This window comes from Microcaecilia unicolor, chromosome 3 (genome assembly GCF_901765095.1).
Source record: "Microcaecilia unicolor chromosome 3, aMicUni1.1, whole genome shotgun sequence".
NCBI classification, from domain to species: Eukaryota; Metazoa; Chordata; class Amphibia; order Gymnophiona; family Siphonopidae; genus Microcaecilia; species Microcaecilia unicolor.
Window position 1 is genome coordinate 349,244,186 of NC_044033.1, and position 17,878 is coordinate 349,262,063.

At 42.6% G+C, this 17,878-nt stretch overlaps 1 protein-coding gene across 3 annotated transcripts in view; it reads right to left on the bottom strand.

Moving 5' to 3' along the window:
* PCMT1 (protein-L-isoaspartate (D-aspartate) O-methyltransferase) overlaps positions 1-17,878 on the bottom strand; it is a 64,588-nt gene that overhangs the window by 39,602 nt on the left and 7,108 nt on the right. For all 3 annotated transcript variants that reach the window (XM_030198482.1, XM_030198483.1, XM_030198484.1), the window contains exons 2-4: positions 10,711-10,815; positions 9,755-9,786; positions 9,098-9,202 (exon numbers count right to left, since the gene is read on the bottom strand). In XM_030198482.1, the coding sequence (XP_030054342.1) occupies positions 9,098-9,202; positions 9,755-9,786; positions 10,711-10,815 (242 nt within the window). The remainder of the gene's footprint in view (positions 1-9,097; positions 9,203-9,754; positions 9,787-10,710; positions 10,816-17,878) is intronic.

Below are 17,878 nucleotides of genomic sequence, written 5' to 3' on the forward strand. Positions count from 1 at the left end.
AGTGAAGCATGGTGGTGGAAGTTATTATGGTGTAGGGCTCCTTTGGTTCATCAGGCAGTGGACATCTTCCCATCATTCATGGAATGATAAAGAATAATTTATCAGAAAATTCTAGAGAAAAATATCAGGCCATTCATCCGTGAGCTAAACTGAAAGTGGATTATGCTCAGAGAACCCTACACATTCAAGTGAAACTACTAGCGAAACCTAAACCTAACAATATAGCAGCAAGATGTGAAGTGAGATACTCAATACAGGCAAGCTCTCAAATGCACAGAAGAGAAACAGCTCTGTATGAAAGAATTTAGGCAAAATTCCTAAGAGGCAATGTGACAACTAATTAACAAAAGAAACTTTGTTCATAACAACTCAAGAATTTTCCTGGGTTTTAACTAAATGTTGAAATCCACAACCCAGTATGCAGTGGCAAATCAAAACAATCTAAAAGAATGCTATAACTTATTCAGAAAGGGATAAAGAACATACATATTATAATGTCCCTGCAGAGATTCATGGTGAAACCATACTGAGCAATGCGTGTAGTTCCGGTCACCCCATCTCAGACCAGATATTGCTGAACTAGAAAATAGATACACAGAAGGGTAAATCAATTGATAAAGAGGATGGAAGAGCTCCACTATGATGTCAGGATGAACAGGTTAGGCTTATTCAGCTTGAAGGAAGAGCTGACAGAAGGTATTGGTCATGCATATTCCTTTTTTGTTTAAGTCCTACTAGACCAGTCTAGACAAGTGGGTTGTGCTTCTCAATCAGCAGATGCAGGGGTAGGAAACACTTGCATTCAAAATTGTCATCTCTACTGTAAGGACTAGTACAGACCTAGAACTTACAGTATACTTTTGCCACTAAAGGACCCCCCCCCCCCCACCCCCACAAATAATGTTAGGTACAGATCACTCTCATTATGTAATCCCTACATGGATTCTCCACAATCAATAGGTACACTTTGATATTTCTAAATCTGGTCTTCTTTCTTTTTTTAATTAGAATAAGTAAGAAATATTAATAACCGTCAAGAATCTAAAACAATGTTGCTTAACGGCAGGAAATCTTATCTTAGAAGAGTCTGAATTCTTATTTATATTTGATTTTTGGCTTGCCAGGTTGTTTGGTTTTTTTTGTTTGTTTTTTACTATAAGCACATCACCATTAGCCTTAGCAAGTGTCTCATCTATAAATGATGGAGAAAAGGAGCTGGAGTTATGAAGTACTGTGCTAGTATTTCATAGCTACTGAGTTTAAAGAACTGTATGAGAGAGGATGATCATACAGTGTGCTGAATTTTAAATGTGCAAGGTGTGGGTGTGAAGTCCCTAGCTTTTCAAAGTCACTGTTGTAATGCAAGGTTCCACATTAGGAGTTACCGACCAGGAAAGGGATGTAGGCATCATTGTTGATGATACTTTGAAACACTCTGCTCAGTGTGCGGCGGCTAAGAAAGCAAACAGAATATTAGGTATTATTAGGAAAGGAATGGAAAACAAAAATGAGGATGTTATAATGCCTTTGTATCGCTCCATGGTGAGACCATACATCGAGTAGTGTTCAATTCTGGTCACCGCATCTCAAAAAAAGATATAATGGAATTAGAAAAAGGTACAGAGAAGGACGATGAACATAATAAAAGGGGATGGGATGACTTCCATATGAGTAAAGGCTAAAGCAACTAGGGCTCTTCAGCTTGGAGAAAAAAAAAAGCTGAGGGGAGATATGATAGAGGCCTATAAAATGATTGGAGTGGAATGGGTAGATGTGAATCATTTGTTTACTCTTTCCAAAAAAACTAGGACTAGGGGGCACGCAATGAAGCTACAAAGTAGAAAATTTAAAATTAATCAGAGAAACTATTTCTTCACTCAACGTGTAATTACATTCTGGAATTCTTTGCCAGAGAATGTAGTAAAAGCAGTTAGCTTAGTGGGATTTAAAAAAGGTTTGGATAGCTTCCTAAAGGAAAAGTCCATAGACCATTATTAAAATGGACTTGGGGAAAATCCACTGCTTATTTCTAGGATAAGCAGCATAAAATGTACTGTACTGTTTTGGGATACTGTCACGTATTTGTGACCTGGATTGGCCACTGTTGGAAACAGGATGCTGGGTTTGATGGACCTGTCTGTCCCAGTATGGCAATACTTGTGTACTTATGAACAACTCACCAGAAAAGAGACCTATAGATTTGAGTCCTGTATAGGAAACTTCTCTCCAGCTCAATCAGGGGAAAGGTCCTTAGACCAATCACGGACAGCTTAGCATATGGTCCTGGAGCTCAATCTCAGGGCCAAAGGTCTTGCGCTACATCCCAGAAAGTCAGGCTACATTGAATCCTACCACACCAATCCACACTAAGATCATATGCTGCTGGCAGAAAATATTGCCAAGTTCCTGGACTGCACCAATCCTTATAATTCAGACATCACTGAAAGATATGTGTTCTCTGCCTACAGCTACTGGTTGGGGAGCACACCCGTTTGGACTGGTCTAGCAGGATAAGAGAATTTAAAAGGCTATAATTAAATCCTGAGCAGGGTGGTACCAATGAAGAATGGTTGTTTACCTTTTCAAATTGTGCAAAGAAAAGCAGACACTTCAAGAAATTAATTAGTATCATATTTGAAAAAAATTGTACAAAATGTTTCACTAAATATTGAATTAAGCTATAAAATCTTTAGCTGAAAAATGTGGTTAAAGCAGTTAGAGCTGGGTTTAGGGAAGTTCATAAACCACTGCAGACCATGCAGGCTATCTACTTGTGATTTGGACTGGTCACTCTCAGAAACCAGATGCTAGACTTGATGGCCCTTTAATATGACCTAGTATGCACATCTTATATTTTCATTGTTAAATACTGAGTTTAAAGAACTGTATGAGAGAGGATGATCATACAGTGTGCTGAATTTTAAATGTGCAAGGTGTGGGTGTGAAGTCCCTAGCTTTTCAAAGTCACTGTTGTAATGCAAGGTTCCACATTAGGAGTTACCGACCAGGAAAGGGATGTAGGCGTCATTGTTGATGATACATTGAAACACTCTGCTCAGTGTGCGGCGGCTAAGAAAGCAAACAGAATATTAGGTATTATTAGGAAAGGAATGGAAAACAAAAATGAGGACGTTATAATGCCTTTGTATCGCTCCATGGTGAGAGACTTTGGTCCTGGGGAACTGAGTTCGATTCCCACTTCAGGCACAGGCAGCTCCTTGTGACTCTGGGCAAGTCACTTAACCCTCTGTTGCCCCATGTAAGCCGCATTGAACCTGCCATGAGTGGGAAAGCGCGGGGTACAAATGTAACAAAAAAAAAAATGTTTTGTTGAATAGTGAAGATATTTACCTGTAGCAGGTATTCTCCGAGGACAGTGGCCGATTGTTCTCACATGTGGGTCAACGTCCGCGTCAGCCCGGGAACCGGTGTTTTGCAAAAGCAAAATATTAAAAAAATTTTTTTGCCAGACTCTTCTGGTGCACGTGCAGAGCGCACCGTGAAGACTGATTTCCCGCCTGCCGCGCATCTCCTCAGTTAAATCAAAAAACAAACAAAATAACCAATAACTCCAAAGGGGAGGTGGGAGGGTTTTTTTTTTTTTTGTTACATTTATACCCCGCGCTTTCCCACTCATGGCAGGCTCAATGCGGCTTACATATTGTATACAGGTACTTATTTGTACCTGGGGCAATGGAGGGTTAAGTGACTTGCTCAGAGTCACAAGGAGCTGCGTGTGCCTGAAGTGGGAATCCAACTCAGTTCCTCAGTTCCCCAGGACCAAAGTCCACCACCCTAACCACTAGGCCACTCCTCCACAGCCTGCTGTCCTCGGAGAATATCTGCTACAGGTAAGTATCTTCACTTTCTCTGACGACAAGCAGGCTGCTTGTTCTCACATGTAGGGTATCCCTAGCATCCAGGCTCACTCAAAACAATGAACATTGGTCAATTGGGCCTCATAACGGCGAGGACATAACTTAGATTAACCTGAAACTATATACAGCTAGCTGAGAGTGCAGCCTGGAACAGAACAAAAATGGACCTAGGGGGGTAGAGTTGGATTCTAAACCCCGAACAGATTCTGCAGCACTGACTGTCCAAACCGACTGTCGCATCGGGTATCCTACTGAAGACAGTAGTGAGATGTGAATGTGTGGACTGATGACCAAGTGGCAGCCTTGCAAATCTCTTCAATGGAGGCTGACTTTAGGTGAGCCACTGACGCAGCCATGGCTCTAATATTATGAGTCGTGACATGGCCCTCCAGAGTAAGCCCAGCTTGGGCATAAAGGAAATGCAATCTGCTAGCCAATTGGAAATTGTGCGTTTCCCCGATGGCGACTCCCCTCCTGTTGGGATCGAAAGAAAAACAACTGGGCGGACTGTCTGAAGGGCTTCGTCCGCTCCACGTAAAAGGCCAATGCTCTCTTGCAGTCCAAGGTGTGCATGAGGTCGGGGAAAAAATGTTGGCAAGACAATTGACAGGTTCAGATGGAACTCCGACACCACCTGCGGTAGGAACTTAGGGTGCATGTGGAGGACTACTCTGTTGTGATGAAACTTAGTATAAAGGTGCATGCACTACTAAGGCCTGAAGCTCACTGACCCTACGAGCTGAAATGACCTTCCAGGTCAAGTACTTCAGATGGCAGGAATTCAGTGGCTCAAAAGGAGTTTTCATCAGCTGGGTGAGAACGATGTTGAGAACCCATGACACTGGTGGAGGTTTGATAGGGGGCTTTGACAAAAACAAACCTCTCATGAAGTGAACTAAAGACTGCCCAGAGATAGGCTTACCCTCTACACGGCGATAAACACTAATCGCAATGAGGTGAAACATTACAGAGTTGGTCTTGAGACCAGACTCTGACAAGTGTAGAAGGTATTCAAGCAGGGTCTGTGTAGGACAAGAAAGAGGATCTAGGGCCTTGCTGTCACACCAGACGGCAAACCTCCTCCATTTGAAAGAGTAACACCTCTTCGTGGAATCTTTCCTGGAAGCAAGCAAAACCTGGGAGACACTCTCTGAAAGACCCAAGGAAGCAAATTTTAAGCTCTCAACATCCAGGCCGTGAGAGCCAGAGACTGGAGGTTGGGATGTAGAAGCGACCCTCAGGCTGGGTGATGAGGGTTGGAAAACACTTCAATCTCCACGGTTCTTCGGAGGACAACTCCAGAAAAAGAGGGAACCAAACCTGAAACGGCCAGAAGGGTGTGATCAGGATCATGGTTCCGCGGTCTTGCTTGAGTTTCAGCAAAGTCTTCCCTACTAGAAGTATGGGAGGATATGCATACAGAAGGCCTGTTCCCCAGTGAAGGAGACGCTAGTCTGTCGTGGGCCTGAAGCCTGGAACAGAACTGAGGGACCTTGTGATTTATCTGAGTGGCAAAAAGATCCACCAAGGGGGTGCCCCACCCTCAGAAGATCTTGCGGGCTACGCCCATGTTCAGCGACCACTCGTGTGGTAGCATTCCCCTGCTCAGTCTGTCGGCCAGACTGTTATTTACACCTGCCAGATAAGTAGCTTGGAGAAACATGCTGTGACGGCGAGCCCAAAGCCACATCTGAACAGCTTCCTGACAGAGGGCGAGATCCGGTGCCCCCCTGCTTGTTGGTGTAATACATTGCAACCTGATTGTGTTTGAATCAAGATGATTTGGTTGGACAGCTGATCTCTGAAAGCCTTTAGAGCGTTCCAGATCACTCACAACTCCAGGGGTTTGATCTGAAGGCCTGTTTCCTGGAAGGACCAAGCTCCTTGAGTGTGAAGTCCATCTACATGAGCTCCCCATCCTAGGAGGGATGCATCCGTCAGCACCTTTTGTGGCTGAGGAATTTGGAATGGTCATCCCATGGTCAAATTGGACAGGATCGTCCACCAGTGAAGAGAATTTCAAAAATCGGTGTAGAGTTGGATCACATCCTCCAGATCCCCCGCAGTTTGATACCACTGGAAAGCTAGGGTCCATTGAGCTGATCTCAAGTGTAGACATGCCATGGGAGTTACATGAACTGTGGCAGCCATGTGGCCGAGAAGTCTCAACATCTGCCGAGCTGTAACCTGCTCAGACATTCTAACTATGGACACCAGGGACAGAAGGTTGTCTGCCCGTGTCTCGGGGAAATAAGCACAAGCTGCCTTCGCGTCCAGCAGTGCTCCAATGAATTCCAATTTCTGGACAGGAGTGAGATGGGACGGAGTAATTCCGAACGCCAGTAGCTCTAGCACCTGAATAGTCATTCGCATGGACTCCAAAGCACCTTCCTTCGAGGTGCTCTTTACCAGCCAATCGTCGAGATAAGTAAACTCACGCACTCCCAGTCTACGTAGCAATGCTGCAACTACTGCTAGGCACTTTGTAAACACTTTGGGCGCACACATTAGAGCAAAGGGCAGTACACGGTACTGAAAGCGCTGTGTTCCCAGCCGAAAGCAAAGACACCTCCTGTGAGCTGGAAGCACTGAGATGTGTGTGTAAGCATCCTTTAAGTACAGAGAGCACAGCCAATCATTTTCCTGAATCATGGAAAGAAGGGTGCCCAGGGAACCCATCCTGAACTCTTCTCGGACTAGGAATTTGTTCAGGGCCCTTAGGTCTAGGATGAGACGCATCCCCCGTTTTGTTTTGCACAAGGAAGTACCTGGAACAGAATCCCAGCCCTTCTTCCCCTTGGTGGAACTTGTTCGACCGCTTGGGCCTTTAGAAGGGCGGAGAGTTCCTCTGCAAGTACCTGCTTGTGCTGGGAGCTGTAAGAAGGAGCTCCCGATGGGTAATTTGGAGGTTTGGATTCCAGATTGAGGGTGTATCCTAACCGGACTATTTGAAGAACCCACCGATCAGAGGTTATGAGAGGCCACCTTTGGTGAAAAAACATTAACCTCCCCCCAACCGGCAAGTCGTCCGGTACAGACACTTTTACAGTGGCTATGCTGAACTGGAGCCAGTCAAAAGCCCGTCTTTTGCTTTTGCTGGGGAGCAACAGGGGCCTTAAGTGCACGCTGTTGACAAGAACAATCTCACTAAGGCTGAGCCTGGGCAGGCTGCCGAGAAGCCAGAGTGTACCTACGCCTAGTATAGGAATAGGGAGCACTCCTCTTCCCTCCAAAATACCTCCTAGTTGAGGAGATTGTAGCAGAAAACGCCCGGCGGGAGAGAGAATCCATAGCATCATTATGCTTCTTGATCTGATCAACAAGATCATCTACTTGTTCACAAAAAAGGTTATCCCCCGGCAAGGAACATCCAACATTCGCTGAATTTGAGCGGCGAGCATAGCGGCCTGATACGTTTTCCTCCCAAAAAGAGTCCAAGGTCTTAGCTTCTCTGCCTAGGGGCGCCGAGGCATAGTCTCTAGTACACTTAGCTCTTTTGAGGGCAGAGTCCACCACCATGGAATTGTGGGGTAACAGACCTCATCAACCCAGGCTCACCATGGATGCGATACTGGGAATCAACCTTCTTTGGGATCACAGGGCCAGACAGAGGGTATGACCAGTTCTTAAAAAGGACCTCCTTCAGTACCTTATGTAGAGGAGCCGTCACAGCCTCCCTAGGTGGAGGAGGATAGTCCAAGTCCTCGAGTATCTCAGTCCTGGGCTCATCCTCAACCTCCATAGGAAAAGGAATAGCCGTAGCAATTTCCCGGACAAAGAATGTAAAGGACAGACTCTCTGGAGGACATAGTCTCCTTTCTGGTGGAGGGAAAGGCTCAGAGGGAATCCCATAGGACTCGTCAGAAGAAAAGTACCTGGGATCTTCCTCTGATTCCCACAAACACTCCTCTTCAGTATTGGATAAAACCTCTCTGAGAGCACTCAGAGACTAAGCCTGCCTCGATGCCAAGGATCGACGACCTCGATGGCGAGGCCAATGCCCGTCTGGACTATGGCAAAGCTTCCTCCACCAACGTCGAAGGGGAGCTGACCTGGTTGGCAGCCGACACTGATGCCGCAAGTGGCACCAAGGACGGGGACCTCACCGCAGGTGAAGGGCCAGACGACGCTGCCGCAGACGGTACAGAAGGCGCAAGCACCCTCGACACCAAAGCAAACTGGCGCAGAAGCCTTCCAGATGTCGAGGTTCGGGAGCAGGTACCGGGCTGCCAGGAGACCGACATATAGACACCTCCTGTATAGAGGGGGAGCGGTCCTTTTGGCGCCGACGCTTCTCGGGTGTTGAGTCCCTCGACGCCACGGAGCTCCCATCACTATGTGTCAAAGGAGATCGATGACTGTGCTTCTTCGCCTTCGCTCGTCGCCCGTCATCAAGACTCCTTGGTACCAATGAGGACGACGTGGAATACTCACGTCTCCTCGGGGTCGGGATCCTGCACAACAGGAGGCCTCGAGACAGGTGAAGACCCACTGGACGCCTCACTGCTCCCAGTGACTTGGTCTCTCAGCAGCCATTACCTCTGCTCCCGATGTCGATGCCTCCCTCGATGTCGACACCGCCGACCTCGGTACCAATGTCGAAGCACCAGACCGAGCCCAAAAAAGTTTCTCTCGCTGGGCTTCTCGAGACACTCAAGTCCATTTCTTCATGCAAAGACACAGACTACAAACGGCTGGGCTATGGTTGGGTCCAAGGAACTGGATACACCACGAATGAGTATCAGTAACTGAGATGTTCCGGTTGCACCGAGTACAATGTTTGAAGCCGCTGGGTGCCTTTGATGACATGGGAGGAAAAACGGATTTGTCTAACCTGCCGCACCTTGTCGCAGAAAAAAAAGAAACTGAGGAGACGCGCTCGCACAGCGGGCAGGAAACCAGTTCACGCATGCGAGGTGCGCGCTGCACACATGCCAGAAGACTGGCAAAACTTTTTTTTATATTTTGCTTTTGCAAAACGCTGGTTCCTGAGCAGAGACCCACACGTGAGAACAAGCAGCCTGCTTGTCCTGGGAGAAATATAATTACATCTTTTTTTATATGATTTTTTTCATTCAATGGTGTTTCTCTCAGTTTTAGATTAATATTTAAAATGTGATTAGAGCTTAATTGTGCTAAAAATTCAGACTATCCTAGTGGATTTACAACCCTTCAAGACTGGATTTTCAGTTGGATATAGATCTAAAAATTTTTCTTACCATTCGTGCAAAACAGGCAGTAAGGATTCCACTTCCAGATCCTACATCAAGAGCTTTGGCTCCTTCATGCAACTGATCATGAAGTAGTTCTAAAGCATAAGCATGCTGGTATTGGAGAAAAACACAGATTTTTATAACAGGAACAAAGTGAAACTGTAACAAAGCAATAAAAATAAACCACAATTTGCCTAATGAACTACCAACTCTTAAGAATTCAAGAAATATTTCCAAAATGACAACCTGACGATCACAGATAAGAGTTTTGTGAAATGCCCTGAATAGTTAGCATAACTACACCTATATGACTAACAAGATGTATGCAGCATGAACAACGATGCATCAACAGTTGCAGATTTAAAATCAGCTACTTAACTGAATGCATTAGTGCAAATGCTACAAAAATAAAAACAGCAAACTGATAGCTAGAACCAGAATAACATACTCTGTGTAAAAAGATCCATATGTACAGCATAACAGTAGTATTTTACTAAGATTTAAAGGGGTGAAATTCTTTATAAAAATGTCTTCTTGGTGCTAATGGGCAATATTTACACTGTATGGAGTTCAGGTCATAAAAGGTACATTATTCTTTCGCAACAGTTAGCCAGATTCATCTTCACCAGCCCCTTCAGTAGTAAATAACTCAGGCTTACTTACCATGTGTGGAGCGCTGATTGTTGCTTGGTAACCTGAAGAACAACAAGACAAGTCACTTTCTGAAGACTGGGATCTAAACATGCTCAGTGTGCTATTCTTTTAAGATGACTGTGCGCACATTCCCATTTCTTCACAGCACAGATCTCAGCCTACAGTCTCACTGTACATGTCAGAACAAACCCCATATTAAGCCAGACCTCAGATTTACTCTCCCATGGGTAAATTCACCAGACTTTCACCATTCTGATCTTGAGCCCACATTAAAAAGGGTGACAGTAAAGCTTATTTACTATCTCAAAAGTGCCAACCGCTCATAATGTTGTATATTTCCCTAAAGAATATGGTTTATATTCTGCCTTTTCCAAGGCGGATTACAAAACAGCATATATGATCAATATACCACACAGTCATAAAATGCCACAATAAGTGTCAAACCTTTGGGAAAATGTAAAGCATAATATGCATCATCATGATTTGAACGCAACCAGAAAATCCATGGTATTTTTCTTTTTTTTTTTAAACATGAATTATTAATGAAACTAAACAGCAATTAATAAGTGGAGCTCTAATAGTGACGTGAAACGTTAGGGACTTCATACCCACACCTTGAATATTTAAAATTCAGCTCACTGTATGAGCACTCTCTCTCATACAGTTCTTTAAAATCAATAGCTATGAAATACTAGCACAGTATTTCATAACTCCAGCTCCCTTCCCACATCAGTTACAGATATGAGACACTTGCTAACAGCTGATGGTGGTGTGCTTATAGTAAAACAAACAAAAAACTGACAAACCAAAAATCAAATATAAATAAGAATTCAGACTGCTCTAAAATAAGATTTCCTGTCATTAAGGAACATTGTTTTAGATTCTTGATGGCTATTAATATTTCTTACATATTATTCTAATTTAAAAAGGAAGATAAGACCAGATTTAGAAATATCAAAGTGTACCTATTGATTGTGGAGAATCCATGTAGGGATTACATTTTGCATAATGAGAGCGATCTGTGCCCAACATTACTTCAAAAACTTTCTCTGACTTGATTATTCCATTCTCTGAAAAATACAAAGGCAAGCACATTATGAGACACGTGGTACTATACAGCTGGGCTTCACATTGCAAAAAGGTGTGTGAATCAAGCTCAGGACAAGCTCCGATAAGTTGAGAAGAAAACTTAACTGACAGCCAGCTTTGCTCACTGTTCTCTCTCTCTCTCTCTCTCATTCTTTCTAATGCAATGTAAGTTGGAAAGAATTATACAAAATGTCGGGGTAAAAAAAAAAAAAAAATCTTTGAAAGTTTAACAGAACGAAACACTGCAAAAAGTTTGAAAATGGCAAAACTGGATTTTTTTTTGGGCGGTATACGCGACTGAAGGCGTCCTACAAACGAGCTGTTTAAACAGCGGGTAATATATCATGATTAGTTGACAAGGATGTGGAATAAACAATCATTTTGCTGACCTGTAGGAGTCCCTTGACCCCTGATGCAGGCATTTGTACGCCAAAACACAGACCGTGTCGGGTCTTCATTATAAATAAAGGACTACATTTTTCTCAATCCTGAAGGCCCAGTGTTTGCTTTGTTTGTTTGGTTACAAAAAATAAAAAAATAAGATAGCCTAATGCATTTCTATAAGAAGAGAAGTTTCAACTTCTAAATTCTTCTTTTTAAACTGCCTCCTCCTGTTCTCTTCTCCTTCCCAAAAACCCTCTACAAATTGGCCCCCTTCCGCAATTAGCCTACTGCCCAAAAACCACTCCACTCCAAATGCTCACTACCCTACAAAGTCAGTCCGACCACCTCCAAAACTACCCTCTGAAACTGCCCCACAACACCCTAAAGTTACTCCTGTCTCAGCCCACCCACAGCTGCAATATCACCTTCACAAGCTGCCCTCTCCTGCAAACTGTCCCACTCCCCACCCCCCCCTCCCCAACAGCAAACCAGATGCACACAAGGATAACAAATTCCCTATTTGTGATGTACTACATTAAGTTATTCAGATACATTTTTCATTTGGTTACTTCTACTGTGAAACTTTCAGCTTAGATTATACTGCTTTCTTACAGTCTTGTATACTCCCCTTAGCAATAGAGAAAGCATTGACAAACTAAGCACACAGCTGAAGTCCAAACTTTAGGGAGGCCCTGTCAGATGTGCTCATGACCTAAGAGGTTAATCTTGGCAACTGTTTTCTCCCCTGCCCCCCCCCCCCCCCCCCCCCCCAGGATTCTACTGATTTTTAGATTTGTGTCCTAAAAGCTAGAAAGATGACTAACATCTAGACATTTTTTTAGACTTATGCAACCAGAGTTCAATCTATTTCAAGAGTGAGAAAATTATGGTCTGCATGCTAAAACCAGCTCATAAGATCATTTTACCCACCCTCATCTTTTTCAGATTTACATTCCTAATGTACTAGTGATTGTTTTATGCACAAGGCCATGCCTGGGTTTTGTTGACCTCAAAAAGCCCAGTGTACATAAAAGCCATCAGCAGAAGCCAGGAACAATCTTGGTGTAACAGCCTGTAGATGGTGGTGTGCCTCCACCCCCCCCCAGTACCAACGGTAACGGCATCACAATTGCATATTTTTAGTTGGACAAGCAGACACAAGGAGTAAAATTATAATCAGTGGCAGCAGCGGGGAAAAAGGAGGTGGGGGGAACCAAGGAGAGGACTAGCCAGCCCAAACTGGAGGTTTCAGACACAGGAGAGCAGCACTTTCCCCAACTCTGAGCAGTAGTTAAGTTTTGAACAGACTGAACATAAATTTTTATGTAAGCAAACTAAGGGCCCGATTAAGCACCTTTTCTACACAGAACAGGGAGAATGCTATAGTAAACTAGGATCAAAAAGTTTTTAAAATGGGAACATAGTGTATAACAGTTTGGGAAGTGTTGACAACCTACTTTGGTGCAGTTAGAAAATGAAAGTTATTTAATGATGCCTTTAGAAAATAGAGAGGTTTGTGGTTCGATGGCAACATGATTGCCATTATAAAAATAAACAAGCACAACAGAGTAAGGGACTTCCTCTATAGAGGCAGACTATAAATACTTGTAAATAAAATGGGGGGGGGCCCGTTTATTAATGTGTAGTCAACAGCATATGCTGCTAGTGCACTGCCACACACGTTTGCACCGACTGCATGGGGGATGAGAAACAGGCATGGACTGCAGTTTGCAGTTAGTATCCTTAAGAAACTAGCAGCTCCTTTTACAAAGCAGAGCTACCAATTAGCGTGCGCTGAATGTGAAGAAGCCCACGGGGACAGAATAGCTTCTTTGCATTCAGCGCATTGCTAATCAATAGCGCCGCTTCATAAAATGAGCCCTAAGTGCATTTGTGCTGATTTTCCTCTACATAAACTGCATCAGCACCTAATAGTTATTATAGAGGTTTTGAAGTTAGCGCATGGTAAGTGCCCAAGTTAACTACAAAACTTTACTGCGGTTTGGTAAAAAGGCCCTTTTGTTTTATATTGCCATACACTAGTATGAGAAAACTATCATCTTCAATTAACCAAGATACCCACCTACCTAACAGTACCAAACTACAGAACTAAGGAAATACAGATAAACCCTATGCTCTCCTAGCAGGGTGAGAACAACTGGCAATTATTAGGAAAGGATGTGGTCTAGAGATTAAAGCAAAGGGCTGAAAACTAGGAAAGGTACGTTTTAAAATCCTATTTCTGTCAATCATTATGATCTCTGGTATGTCATTACCTGCCTCTGCCTCAGGTACCCACTTAGATTGTAAGCTCAAGGCAGGGACATTTGTACCTAAATACCTACAGCACTACAGGACATAAGGATTTATTAATAGGAAAGGCCTGTTTGCCCTACTTCCTTCTGATACCAGTGTAACTTCCCAAATCTAGTAACACTATAGAAATAAGTAGCAACAGACAACTTCAGTAAGAACTTCTAAGAGAAACATTCTTCTAAGGGAAATATTTGTTTTTTTTAATGCACTTGTCAGAACTTGTGGCCACACTCTGTATATGCAAACAAACTATCATGAAAGGTCCCACCCACCTGTCTGCTTTCTGATATATGCCACAGTGCAATAGAATGATCTCAGGCTGGAGAAAAATGTACCATCAAAACAAATCCATGATCCTTCCCCAAATGTACAATTTTAGCAGCAATCCACACAATATAAAATGGGTTTTTTGCCTGCATGTGTCAGGCCAATGCGATAGAACTTTGCTAAAAAGTCCGTTAAAAGTCCTAATGCAGATTTAACTATCATTTTTAACAAATTTCAAATCTAATCATGTATTGAGATATATAACATACAATAGTTAAAAACTTTGCACCAAATACAAAGTAACATAAAAAACATTGGACAGAAGTAGATAAAAACATTAACTTCCACCTCTATATCTGAATTAGTGGGGAAAATCCAAGGATCCCAGACTCAGGCCCATCCAGGTGTAGAGGTCCTTGAATCTGGACACAGCTTTGGAATCTCAGTCTTTATAGGCTGATATTTGTTCCCCACCGACTTCTCTCGGTCAATGGGAAATTTAAAAGAAATTAAAAAAAAAATTGTTATCCATTCTCCAAGGGAGAAGAAAAAAAATTCATAACTATGTTGGTGCTAAATTTTAGCAGTACATTTTACTTGTTCAGAACCCTTATTTTATCATCCTCACTTTAATATTCCCTTATCTCGTTTGTCCTGTTTGTCCTAACTAGAGTGTAAGCTCTGTCGAGCAGGGACTGTCTCTTCATGTTCAAGTGTACAGTGCTGCGTACGTCTAGTAGCGCTTTAGAAATGATAAGTAGTAGTAGTACCATGCTTGATTTTAAAGCTAAATTACATATTACTAATAGTTATGCAAGTTCATTTTTCAATTTTATCAATACTCTGGGATGTACACCATCCAGTCCCTTCTCAGCTGCTTGTTGTCAAGCCCCAAAAACTGCCACTTCCTTCAAGAGAGTCTTGATCCAATAACTAAAAATCATAGCATCATCATGCAGCAGAAATGGCTTATCAACAGTGGTGATACTTTTTGGGGCGGTTATGAGGACATTTAAGGAGGGAAGGAGAAGAATGGCATAAGAGGGAAAGAGCAAGACAAATGATAAAGGGGAGAGCAATGACTCAGCCATGAGTTGCGAGCACCTGATGGGACACCCACAGGCTGCTCTGACATGGGAGAAAGGCCCAGATAACATCATTCAAAAGGCGAGCCCTGCCACGGTACGTGACTGTGGGTGCAAAAGGAGCAGGTCCCACCCCTTTGGAGCCCCTTCGTAGCATGGAATTCTGTCCCACCCTCATGGGGACGCAGAAGGCAGAAAAGAAGAAAACTGAGGTTGTTACTGTGGTCCGGGGACTGATGGACCTTCATCTGCAATTATCTAGGATGTCAGTACCTCCTCTTGCAGAGAGTATCCTTTACTCTGAAGCTTCTCTTTCATCTGGGGGGGTCATCCCCACCCCCAACCCGTGATAGTGCCAGAATTAGATGTGACCCGAGTAGGGAGCAGACCCGGGTTGGGAGACTCTGACCTTGGAGGTGGTGCTGCTTCCTTTTCTGCCAACTCTTTAAAAGTAGGTGTAACTTCTGTTAAAGGTTTGACAAATGTTTCTTTTCAGTATGCTGGCTTATCAATCTCCTTCAGATATTTCTTTGAAAGATGTTCATGAGGCGAAAGGATATGGGTTTGAGTGATAATTTATCTCTTTTAAGTAAATGTACAGATGGACACTGTGGCACAGTATGATGTTAGACTCTCTAAAATGGAACAAACTGTGGAGAAAACTGTTTTTAATATTACTACCTGTCAAGCAGCAGCATTTAGAAAATGTACAGAGAGCAATTAATTTGCATTTGATTAATTTTCCTGTGACTCATTTTTTTGTCCCCAGTTGAATTGTTTAAATGTATCTTAAAGATATTTTGCAACTTACCTTTGATATTAATGATGTTACTAGTGTGTATTATTTACCTAAGTGGACATAGCAGACCAATCAGGAGGGAGGGACAGTTTGATAATTTGAACTCTCCTGATAGTTTGGACTAACTAGATTTTTGAAATCACCAGAGAAAAATATTGTTGAAAGAGCAACTTTGTTGGTAACACTGTCATCTACTGAGAAGAAACTGTGTCTATTGAGGTCTTATTTCAACAAAAAATGTTCCTTTCTATGGGTAGGTGGTTATGTTCCCCGATGTGACCAGAGCTACAGTCTTGTTGTAAGGCTTTCCTGCAGCTTAAGGCACGTGTCCTGGCTGCAGGAGGTCTTTTTTTTTTCTTAAGTTTCCTTGCAAATATATGGTCACTTTCGAGAACCATACCTATCTGTTCCTAAATCCTGCTCATTTAGAAACATTCCTTTGTTAATACTTCTCAGTTTTATTGCAGCAGGTTATTTAGGGACGAATACGTTTTTGTGCCTGCAGTACTTACTGATTTTTTTTAATAATTTTCTGAAATGGATCAATGCTTACTGTTCCCCACTTGATGTTGGCATGAATTGTGTCTTTTACTTTAAAAAAAACTTTTACTTGTTGTATTAGTGTTTATTTGTATTAGTTTACAAAATTTCAATTAAAAAAAAAGTTTTAGAAGCGGGGAAAAAGCTAAAAACAATAAGGGAAGGAAAAGGAGTCACCCAAACAGGGAAACAAGAAAAGAGCAGTAAGAAAAACAAGTCAAAAGGCACTATAAAAAATAGATTAAAAAACTCTTGACCAAGCAGTGAGAGCATAGTCAGTCTATGCACAGAGATCATGAAAGAAACTTCTGATAAGATGGTTCCAACCTCAGATAGCCAGGAAGATTGTGTAGGATAACAATAGTGAAAACAAAATGACATATGCTCATTTTCAAAGCACAGACTTACAAAGTTACATATGTAACTATGTGCTTTGAAATGAGCCTCATAGTATCCAAATGGATAATCTTAAATGAAGGAATAAACAAAAGGTTCTGCTGAACAGACTAACACTCAGGATGGACAATTACATTACAAATATTTTTATATTCCACAAATACTGTAAAGTTCTATGTAGATTCCAGATTAACATAGTAAAATATAACATAGTAACATAGCAGATGATGGAAGACCTGTATGGTCCATCCAGTCTGCCCAACAAGATAAATTCATTACATATGGTATGTGATACTTCATATGTATACCTGGTCTTGATTTGTCCTTGCCATTTTCAGGGCAGAAGTCTGCCCAGCACTGCCCTTGTTCTAAAATTCTGAATTTAATGTCAAAGCCCCTGAAAAGCTCCACTCTTGCCCATCCAAAGCTATTCAACCACGATTAGGGCACAAACCGTAGAAGTCTACCCAGCACTGGTCTATTTCTCCAACCTCTGAAGCTGAATCTGTCCACAATCAGACAGCAGACTGTAAAAGTTTTCCCAGTACTGGCTTTGTTTCCCAATTGCCAGTGTTGCTTTCAAATCTCTGCTAAGCTTCTTTGGATCCATTCCTTCTAAACAGGATTCCTTTGTGTTTATCTCATGCCTTTTTGAATTCCATTATCACTTTCATCTTCACCACCTCCTGCGGGAGGGCATTCCAGTTATGTACCACCCTCTCAGTGAAAAAATACTTCCTGACATTATTCCTCAGTCTGCTCCCTTTCAACCTCAATTCATGTCCTCTAGTTCTAGTGCTTCCCCGTCTCTGAAAAAGGTTTGTTTTCGGATTAATACCTTTCAAATATTTGAACATCTGTATCATACCACCCCTGTTTCTCCTTTCCTTCAGGGTATACATGTTTAGGTCAGTAAGTCTATCCTCATATGCCTCGCAACGCAAATCCCATACCATTTTCGTCACTTTTCTTTGAACCGCTTCAAATCTTTTTACATCCTAAGATATGGCCTCACCAACGACTTGTACAGGGGCATCAACACCTCCTTTCTTCTACTGATTATACCCCTCTCTATGCAGCCTAGCATCCTTCTGGTCATGGCCACTGCTTTGTCGCATTGTTTCATCCCTTTCAGATCCTCAGACACCATCACCCCCAAGGTCCCTCTCCTGAGCCAAGTTTACCAATCTCTCACCAACTGATACATCTCTTTTGGATTTCTGCACTTCTTGGCATTAAATTTTTACACACAAAATT